Source organism: Neovison vison, chromosome 6 (assembly GCF_020171115.1).
Source record: "Neovison vison isolate M4711 chromosome 6, ASM_NN_V1, whole genome shotgun sequence".
Lineage (NCBI taxonomy): Eukaryota > Metazoa > Chordata > Mammalia > Carnivora > Mustelidae > Neogale > Neogale vison.
Window position 1 is genome coordinate 3,658,094 of NC_058096.1, and position 10,760 is coordinate 3,668,853.

Sequence of the window (10,760 nt, forward strand, 5' to 3'; positions counted from 1 at the left end):
GGTTTTCAGAGAGGCCCGGACCCTGCGTCTCTAGGAGATGTCAGAACCGTAGGCAATTACGGGTGACGGGTGCCCCCTTGTTCTTGTACCCGGGGGTTTTCACTTTCCAGCCTGGGGCCCGACGGAGCGGCTGTGGGGAGCCTTCTCTCCTTTTTAAACTGAAGCTCATTTCCTGGCCGGAGACCCACGCGTGCTGCCCTGTCCCCGCGGGCGTTCCCGCAGGTCCCCCGAATGGCCGGCGTGTGGAGAAGCCTGCGATTTCGCTGGTCGGACACACGCGTTCCCCTGAGGCCGCAGCCAGCACAGGAAGTCCAGTCCTCAGATCTGGGCTTATTTTTAGCGTCACCAAGTGCCCGTGCGGTCGCACGCAAGGGGAAGGCCCGGAACGGGACTGTGGACCTGGAGGTGGTTAGGACGGGAGAGTCCGTGTCGTGTGGACTTGACCGTAAGGAAGAGCAAAACGATGGATGAAACTTTGACAGATATTAAGGAGTGAAAAAACAAAACCAGACAAAACCCAACTCCCCAGCCCCCAAGCCCGGCCAGATGTCCTGCCCCGTCACGTCACGTGTGCACGGGCACGGCGCCCCGGGACTCCCTGCCTGTCCCCCTCGTTTGGCTCCTGCGTACTTTTAACCTCTGACCTCTTCCTTCCCGTCATCTCGTGCTCATTCCCTTTAACTTAAGAGGATCGCTATGCCAACCAGAATTAATTGCCTACACAGTAAGTTATTTTTGTCTTATTGTTATTTATTTATTTATTTTTAAATCTGACTACAGCCTTGCCGTGAGAAAAGCCTATTTTGCAAGAGCAGGAAGCAGATCCCTTCCCTTGCTTTCCTGTCCCTTTGCAGCGTGACCTGCCTGAGCTGCTAGTTTCCCCGTCTTCCTCCTCGGACAAGCCCTGGTCCCACTAGTGTAGCTCCTTCGCCTCGGGGGTCGGGGCGCTGTCTCTGGCTCGGGGGACAGCTAGCCTCACGCCCGGCCGAGTGCCCACACGCCGTTCCCTTCGCCGGGCCCGGGTTCTAACAAGCCGTCCCTTTCCTACACGGACGGTCTATGGTTTGGCCTGACTCCCGGAGCTGTTCTGCGGGCAGCAAACTACAACGTGCCCAGTGACTCTGGTCACTGTCCTCCGACCGCTCCGACGGATTCTCCGGTGACCTGTTCGCGTCCGTTAGGGTCGGTGGAGGCAAACGAGAATCAGTGTGCAGATGTGTGCTGTACTAAAGCTCCCAGCTGGAGGAATAATTTTTGAGTTTTTTCCTATTTGTTTATTCTTTAGCCCATTTGTGATTTTTTTTTAAACCTTGCTAGAACCAGGGGAAGATTTCTTTTTTTCTCCTCTGTCCCCCATTTAAGATGTTGGGGCTGTTTGTTTCCAATTCCACGTACCTCCTCTCCAGATCTTACCTGCAGGAGCCTCGAAGGCTCAGGTCTGGGCGGGCGAGGTCGGATACTCGCTTGTGCCTGCTAGAGCGGCCGAGACGGTCTGGAACTCGCTCTGTAAAACCCGGAACACTCCAGCCCCTCCTGCTCAGGCCCTGTGACCGTCCGCATTCACAAAGGTGACAGACTCTGGGGGCCCAGAGGCAAGGGTGACGTTCCAAACTGTTAGTTACCGTCTTAGCCAGAGTTCTCTAGATAGAACCACAGGTGCTATGTTTCAGGGAAGCGGCTCACGCCATCCCGGGGTCTGTCTGAAATCTGCGGGGCGGGCCGGCCGGCTGGACAGACTGCCGTCTTCTCCCCGAGGGAGCCCTGGGCGTTGGCTCTCAAGGCGCTGAGCCGATGGTATGAAGGCCAAGCACGCCATCCAGGGTGACGTGCTCTGGTCCGGGAGAGGCGGAGGCACAGTTAACCTTTCCTCTCCCGAGTGCCCTCCCGGGACAGAGGAGTGTTGGACTCAGTCACCGGGCACGCTGGACAGGCAGACGCCGGGGACAGAGCAGCACGGTCCCGGGGAGCTGAGGAAGCTCCGTTCCCTGTCCCTTCCCAGCTGACAGGGGTGTGTGCTGGCATGTCTGTCCTTGACCCCCACACCTCCACGGAGTGGCGGGGTCCGTGTCGCCTCCGTGGCCTTGTTCTTCTGGCTCTACTTCCCCCAAAGGTCACTGTGATTCGTGCCCCAGATCTAAACGATCTTAACATTTTTATCTGGAAAGGAGAAAGGCATGACTTCCATTCACGCTAGTCACTCTTCACGCTTGAGGAATTAAGCTGTGGGTCTGGGAGGGAGTTGCGTCCTGTCTTACACGCGCTACCAGCATGTCAAGACTGACAGCGTTCCAGAAAGCCCATCCACGTCGGTGCTGGAGCGCAGGGCCGTGCTCTGGGATGCTCTGAGGACTGAGACTCATCCCACTCCCAGGGAGACTCTCTGGTGACCGCCCATGCAGGTGTCCTTGACCAGACACCTGCTCGCCCCGTCCCCCGCCAGCTCAGACAGCAGGTCTCACGCACAGAGGGGAGCCATGCACGAGCACACGGGCTTTCTGCCCTGGGGCCCTTGCTAGCGGGGCCCGGCACATCACTGCCAGGAGTAAGATCTCCCTCAGACACCCCTCGGAGGCAGGCGCGGGGCTCCAGCCTACAGATCTGCAAACCTCAGCCCCTCCTTTCACACGACCCCTCCATCCGAGGCGGTGGTGGTGTCCCTGTAGAAGCCGTGACAAGTCATGTCAAGTTACAGGACATCCCCTGGCTCTTGTATGAATATGGAACAGTCAGATTTACCCAAACTGTGGACCTGCTCGGAGAGCCTGCGTGGGGACGGAAGTGTGGCAGGCAGCGCGTCACAGGCCCAGCCGTGGGCCGCGTGGGAACAGACCCTAGCTTGTGGGACAGACCGCAGCGGGCGCGAGCGTTTCTAGTCCATACGGCACACGGGTCTGCCCACTGTCCCCACTTTATTCACAGCCTAGAAGTCCCTGATAATTCATCTTAATATGGCAAGAATTTGAGTTTTAGTCATTTCAATCTTAAAGTTTTTTTTTATTATTAGAGCAAGTCATTTCTGCAAGTCTGCGGGGACCGGCAGAAGGAGACAGAATCCCGAGCAGGCTCCCCCCACTTAGCACAGAGCCCGATGCTGGGCTCGATCCCATGACCTCGAGATCATGACCTGAGCCAAAACCAGGAGTTGGATGCTTAACCAACTGAGCCATCCAGCGCCCCAAGTGCAATTTCTAAGTGACGGCTTAGAAACGTGTAGATTCCCTTTCTAGAGAGCTGTGAACACAGCCGCCTCCTGCCCCTCTCCATGCTCTGGTTTTCCTCTGAATCTGGGGTGGACCGTGCTTCCCGGCAGCCAGGTGCTGGTCTCTCCTGCTGCTCACAGCCTTGTGCTCAGAAACGGACAGTGTCCCGGCTCCAGGGGCCTCCTGCCGGCGACAACGGAGACTCTGCTCCGTGCTCTCCCCAGGTTTCTGGTGTCCACTGGCGTCCTTGCCCTCCCCTGGCTTGTGGAAGTGAGACCCCCATCCCTGCCTCCGTGGGCACTCTCCCCGTGGGCACCCCTGTGTCCACAGTTCTCTGAGTAAGGACACGTCCTGTTGGTGGAGCGCCCGCCTGGATTTACTGTTGATGAATCCCCTCTGTTGTCCCGGGGGGGTCTCAGGACCCCAAGCCATGAATTCCAGAGGGACATGATCCAGCCCAGAACAGCACCTGCGCTCACACCCAGTCCCTGGCTGCAGACCCCTGCCCAACTTTCAGGGCACGGACCCCTGGAGTGGGCTCTGGAGACGTGGTCCCCTGGTACCGCACCGTCCCTGCTGGACCTCCCTGCCTTCCTCTCCTCTGTTTTGTGGGGACCCCTTATTTATATGCCCTTCAGGGACCCCAAGCTGAGCCTAAAGTAGGTTCCTGCAGCTCAGAATCAACGTCCTGGGCCTCAGCGACCCCAGGTAACCCGGTCGGGCTAGAGCCCTTCCCAGTGCCTGGGGCATCCGACAGGCTGGGGAATAAACCAGTCCGCACGAGGGCCCCTGCCCCACCGGCTGGGCTGCAGCGTCAAATCCAGCCGGTGCTGGTGACCAGTAGCGTAATGGCCCCCAGCTGGGGACTTTTCGGGACACAGGCCACTTCTTACGGGGATGGGACCGGCTCTAGGAACAGACACTTGTGGCCCCCAGATGTAGTGCAGCAGGCCTGTGGCGAGGGGAGAGCCACGGACACGTCTGTAGTCCCCTTGGTGCTGCCTCCCCTGCCTGCTGTCCTGGAAAGCCCTGCACACGCCCCTCCCCATTAGATCCTTGTACACACGTCCTCAGGATTCTGTGTAAGAGGCTGTTTGCTTATATCCAAAGAGAAGGTGGGGGGGGGGCGGGGAGACCTTTTCAGTACCTTTGACCAGGTGACATTGGGCCTCTGCCTCCGGGGTGCGCCCAGAGCGGAAGGATGCCCGTCCTCGGTGCTAGTTCCCGCGAGCGGCCACTTGAGGTCACGGGCTGAATGCTCTGATGTGCTGACTGTTCCAAGTGCACACACGGGGCTGGGCCTGATTCCACCGCTGCCCGCTCGCATTCCACACAGAACAGCCGGCAGATGTCCCTCGGGGTCCCTCCCAAACAAACTTTCAAGTATCTGTTGGCTCGAGCGCGAGAATAACGAATTGCCAACGAGCCGTAGAGCCCCTCACCCCGACAGCCAGACGGCCTTGTCCAAAGCCACCGGCACCAACACGGGGGCGTGATGACTTCTGGTGGAAAGGTCATCTGACCCCTGCTGGGGTTTCCATAGCAGGGCTGTCTTTTCCGGGGGACCCGAGGGGGACAGCCCACCGCCATCAGTCTTGCCTAGGAGGCCATGGAGAGAAAGGTCTCCCCGGGTTGTACCTGACCAGCTCATGGCTTCTGGGCTCAGAGTCTGTCCATCCTGAAAACTCGGGGGTTTGGTCCAGGCCAGATTCCAGCAGCTTCTCCCGGGTGGCTAGAGCGACCACACGGCCAAGTCAGAAACCGCTCTGACTAGAGCCGCTCAAATGTCCTTGTTCGTTTTCATCTTGGATGAGTGGTCCCGCGTTCCCGCCACAGTCCACCTGACCGGCCCCTGTGCTTCCCCCTGCAGGAGGGCTTTTAAGGAAAGGCGCAAAGCTGTTCTTCCGCCGGCGACAGCAACAGAAAGACCCCGGCATGAGCCAGTCGCACAATGACCTCGTGTTCCTGCAGCAGCCAGAGGGGGCCCGGAGGAAGGGGGCGACACTCTCCAGGATCCTGAACAAGAAGCTGCTCTCCAGACACAGAAGCAAGAGTGCCATGAACGGGCCTCCGGCGGACCCCGCGGCCGGCCCCCTGTCTCACCAGGATGCGGGGAGATGCGGGCCCCCCTAACCACCCGCCAGGACATCTGCACACTGTCAGATGACCGCCTGCTCTGGCTGGGGTAAAGGGGAACGGAACCCCGAGTTCCCGGCCAGGAGTCTTCCCCCAGAGACACCTGACAAAGTCCGATTTGCCCCCAGATGCCCGGGGAGACCCAAAGCTCTGCTCCCACCCAAGAGCGGAAGTTAAACGCGAGAAGATTTATGTTAGGAACTGAAGAACGTCCTGTGATGGACGGAGATGGGGCAGGTGCGGGGGACTTGGTCTTACCCCCGCTGCTGCGCTTGGGCACCTTGGGTCCACACCCGGACCACATCCCAAAGAGGAGGTGTCCCCCTGTGCTGTCACTGGGAATGGAATGGACGAGTCGCCTGTCCTCGAGGGTGGCTCGGCGTCCCGGTGCAGCCGGCCCTGAGAACGGAGAGGTGGGACAGAGGCAGCATTTGGGGTCCGCAGGGAAATTAAGGTGGTAATGAGGACACTGTGACAAAGGAAGAGGACAGTTGCCTTTGGGATTAGCCATAGAACCCGAAACCATATGCAAACACTAAATTCTGCGCAACTTAGGCCGAGCACTCCTGGTGTTTACTCTGAGCCCATCTGCAAGCAGGGAGCTAGCAATCCCCGTGTGGTTTTACGTGTCCCCCTCTAGTGTCGAAAGTGCTGGCGGGGAGGGGGCTCTCCAGGGAGGCTGGGAGCAGTCAGTGACAGCCAGCTGCACGGCGACTGCACACGCACACACACGTGCACGCGTGCACACACACAGTTTCTCTTCCCTCCACGGCCAGTTTTCCAAACGCTGCCAATGGCGGAAGCACTTCTAGGACAAGAGAGGAAGCTGTCGTATGTCTCAGGAGTCCTCAGGGTAGAAGTTTCATAACAAACGTCGCGTCCCAGTCCTCTCGGGAGCTCTCCAGAATGCTACCACGAATGGCGCGCCGCACGTTCTGGTCCTTGTTTTGGTTTCCCGTGGGGGAGAGAAAAGATAAAGGCGGCCCACCCCTTGCATATCTCTGTGTACCCCTCAAGCATGGTCCTTGTCCCTCCGCCCGTCCGTATGTCTGTGCCGCCGGCCCATCCGTCCAAAGGGGCCACTTCCAGGGGACAAGCGTGTCAGGGCCGTGGTCGTTCCTGCGAAACATCTGATGGTTTAACAAGGTTCGCTTTCTTCCGGCGAGATTTCAAAGGCTGTCGTGAAGGCTGACCTCTGTCCCGGATAGGAACCTGGGGGGGCTGCTCCCCACACTCCTCCCCTCTCTCAGGGGTAACAGAGCCACTGCCAACCAAAACCTTCCTGAAAACCCAGATTACGGAACTTTTCTTCCTTTTCCTTGAGAGCGAGATTATAAAACCACATGAAGGCTGTTACTTGGAAATGCACACTCAGAAAGCCTCCGGTGTCCCAGGGGTTAACCAGGGGATCGTAAAATGAGTTTTTATAGGGGACGTTCTGGTTTTTGTCGGCATGAAATGGCACGGGGGACTCCAACATGTCTTCCTACCAAGTGAGTCCTCACAGGCCGGTGGTCACTGCTTGCCTCTCTGGAACACATCCGGTCACTCTGTTCAGTCTTACCGGGAGGATTGCCGCCTTTCCTCCCCCGGTACGACGCCCTTGGGATAGTCAAGAATCTCGGAGGACGTTATGTGTCAGACTTCCAGGCACAGGTCAGACGTTCTTAGCACAGTTTTTTGAAGTTCAGATCAGCTCAGTTGAGTCAATGTGATGGTATCGGAGGTTTATGCTGGCACTTTCTTGCACTCAAAAAAAAAAAACCGTCTCAGGCATTCCCATTCCTCACTGACCCCAGGAGCGTTTGTTCAGCGTGTCATCCTTTTGCCAAAGGCTCTTGTTTTCTCAACTTCTCGGTGACTTGAGGCCTCTTCTGGGTCCCGGGTGAGTGACAGGCGGGCTGCATCTGTTCCGCGTGTGACACGGACGGTAGCGTGTGAGGTGCAGAGCGGTAAGGAGATGCGTGTTTCCGTGTGTGTGCCAGGCACCCGTCAGGGGCCCGGTACCTCTAAGCAAGATCAGGAGCTGCTCCTCGAGACGTGCATGTTTTCTCCGGCTGAGGGCCTTTCCCGAACTCGCAGGACACTTGAGAGAGCACAGAAGGGCGCGGGAACAGAGCCCCGTGGAAAATGGGCCGTGTTGATACTGTGAATGCTGCTTTCCTGGCCGTTTAGCCCGGCCTGTGCTTTTCTGGTGTCGTATTTACGTGTAAGGAAATGGGAAGGTTACGCGTCAATTAAGGTTATATACACCAAATGCTACACGTACCGACCCGTAAGTCACCTCATTCCCTTGCCTTTCCTTATGCTTTAGCGGCGCGGGGCTCCCGATTCCATGTTTTGCTCCCGATATTTTTGCAGACTCGTGTTCCAGAGCGATTTCACACACACGCGAACAGGAACGTGTCTGTCTGGAAGCGGGTGCTCACGTTGGTCGTGAGCTGGGGCACTGCCCTGCGTTCAGGGACGTCCCTGTGTTTGCAGAGCAACGTGTGGGAGCCTGCGTGTGTGTGTCTGTGTGTGTGCGCGTGTGTGTTCCCAGTGCAGCAGTAACAAAAGCGCCGATCTCACTGTCCCGACGGAAACCGCTGTGAAGACGACCGTGTAGACAGAGCACTTTATGTAAATCCACCCCCAAGTTTAAGTTTAAAAGCAACCCTTGATGCCTCCTGAGAGCTCTGGGGCCGGTCGCCGGCCACCAGCCACACGTGAGGTGCCCGTCTCGGCGTCTGATTGGTTCTTCTGGCTGCCTCTGTGCAAGACGGTTGCGGGTTTTCTTCTCGAGCAGGAAGGGACTCGTTCACGTCTGTGGCTGGCAGCAGCCGCGGGGGTTCTCCTGGCAAGAGCCTCACAGTCCTGACACCTCAGGGCACAAGCTGGGGCCCCCGGAGGACAGGGCGTTGATGTCCGCTGGGTGGAAATCAGTCTTGCGCTGGCGTAGACCCCGGCCCCACGCCTGCTCGGGCCCCATTACCAAAGCACGTGGCACGGACACGCAGGTGCTGGTACGTTCTGCAAAGCAAACTCAGGTCCCCTCCCGGCCCCCCTCCTCGCGTTCCTGCCCACGTGACAGGAGGCCTCCGGCGGACGTCCACCTGCCTAGTTCGCCCAGCTTCCACCTGCTCAGAACCGTACCATTTACAAGTCAGCCTTGTAGACCCCCCTCCCCCAAGGTCACATCAAAGCTGCATTTTTAAAAAAGAAAACGAAAGGTCTTCCAGGTGTGTGGCAAGGTCTGGCTTGCCGCTCAGTGTGGTGACGAACGTTGCCGGACGGTGACCGTATTCCTCGGTAGCTCTGTCAACACGGGTCCCTGTCCCGCACCAAGCTGTGGGAGACGTGGCTGGGATGGAAACAGTCCTTGAAAGAAATAAACGTGCACTTGGGACACGAAACACTGCCTTGTGTTTGCTGAGCCCTGGGCTCTCCCTCAGGTCCTGCGTCTGTCCCGGGGGCCCGGATCTCCGTCCGTCTGCTCCGTGGTGCTCGGTGGTCGGCCGGTGTGTGAGCCTGCCGCAGTCAGCGGCGTGGAGGAGGAGGCGTGGCCGCTGCCACTTGCTCTGTTCTCGGCAGACGCCCTTCCTCGTGTCCTCCTGCCGTACTGGCATCGTTTTGGGCCTGGGCTACATCCATTTACTAGAAAGTCAACGTTTCCAGGGGCCCCCGGGGTCATGGTGCACGGGGGGTGCTATCAGTCAGGGTCAGCCTGGCCGGGGTCCTCCCACGGTGCAAGCTGGCGGGAGATGCCTCTGCGTGACCCCGGCGATCTTCTGAGGGGCACTATCCTCTAGGAGGCCATCTTTTTAATATGTCCCTCAGCTCCTGGTCAACGTCCGCTGCCGGGGTGGCCCGTGGAGGGTGGCGTGGAGCGGGCTCCCCCGTGGGCTCAGCTGAGCCGATCCCTGGTGTCTTGCTGGTGCAGGGCTTGTGCTGGTTCCTGGTGGGGTAGGGGGGAGGGCAGGGCACAGCCAGCCAGAGGGACAGGCTCCGCACAAAACCACAGGCATCTCGGCTCCTTCCTGGGGGTCAGCGACTCTGTTTCCCTCCCTCCTTCCTCGCTCTGCCAGGCGCTGCAGCTTTCGGAGAAGTGAGGCGCACACGTGGCCCCTTGGTGGGGTGGCCCCGCCGGGTAGGGGGTAGGAGCCGACGAGCCGTGTACCCGTGTGCGGCTCCAGCCATCCCGGGCGTGGGTCCGCAGGCTCAGCTCTGGAGGTGGCAAGCCCAGTGTCTTGTTAGCGGTGGAGGCATCCGCACCGCCGCGTCCTGCGTGACCTGGGGTCCGTTCTGGGCCGACGCTGTATCAGGAGGCCTGACAGCCCTGCCCTAACAGACCAGCTTTCCCCACTGGATCTCCTGCCGGTCACCTCGAGGCACACACTGGACTCCTACCAGAGCTGTCTACACCAGCCACGTTTTTTTTATTTTAGAGAAAGAAGAGAGAGGAGAGAAAGCACGTGAGTGGGAGGACGGGCAGAGGACAGAGAGAATCTTCAGCAAGTTCCACGTCTAGTGTGGAGCCCAACACAGGGCCTGAGCTCGTGACCTGAGCCAAAATTGAGAGTTGGGACCCTCCGCCGACTGAGCCACCCAGGTGCCCCCACCCCGACAGCCCACGTTAATCCACGCCAGCCACCCCCAGTCTGTGAATGTGCCCCCCTTGCCCCCAGCACCACCCTGCCAAACACAAGCCCCACCTTCTCCGTGAAGCAGCTTCTGCCACTGAGGACAGCCCCGAGAACGCTTCCTTCGGTCCCTGTCACTTGTCCCCGAATCGCTCCCCCTTATGCCGGCTCTAAGCGGGCAGTGGACCTGTTGGGCTTAGGGCAGTGTAGACCTAGTGAGTAACGAGAGGTATCTCCTGGCCCCCATCTATGAGCCCATCTTACCCCGGCTCACAGGAGCCCAGGCGCAGGGGACAGAGCCCGCCACGCACGGGGAGCCGAGGACAAAACTGTGCCACTGTTCACCTTGGCCGCCTCCACAAATACAGGGGGCTGCGTGTATTTGTTGATACCTCGTTTGCAGAAAAGGCAGGTTGGTCCCGCAGAGGTCTGGCCACCAGGATGGAGGACTGGCACACGGCCCTCTTCCCACAGCGCCCGAGAGACACCTACGGTCACGCTCTGCCCACCACTGTCCCCGGCTCCGCACAGCCGCTTCCACCGTGCAAACCGCCACCTGGCGTCCTGCATTCGGAACGACTGATGACCCTGATCTAAAGCCGGGTGCTCAGGAGCCCTGGGCTACTTGGTATTTTACACAAAAGCTAGATAACGATTCGCGATCGCAGCTGATAGGAATCGAGCACACACTATTGGCCAGAACTCTGTTCGGAGTTTTACATCCACGGACTCCTACACTCTTTGAAACAACCCCTCGAGTTGCGATCCATGTCCACGCCACAGACTAGGAAACTGAGGCCCA

The 10,760-nt window shown here is 58.9% G+C and overlaps 1 protein-coding gene across 1 annotated transcript in view; it reads left to right on the top strand.

The window, feature by feature from the left end:
- C2CD2 (C2 calcium dependent domain containing 2) overlaps nucleotides 1–8,731 on the top strand; it is a 64,025-nt gene extending 55,294 nt beyond the window's left edge. The window contains exon 16 of the mRNA XM_044252542.1: nucleotides 5,071–8,731. Coding sequence (XP_044108477.1) covers nucleotides 5,071–5,333 — 263 coding nt within the window. The 3' untranslated portion in view covers nucleotides 5,334–8,731. The remainder of the gene's footprint in view (nucleotides 1–5,070) is intronic.
- Nucleotides 8,732–10,760: the final 2,029 nt, after the last annotated feature.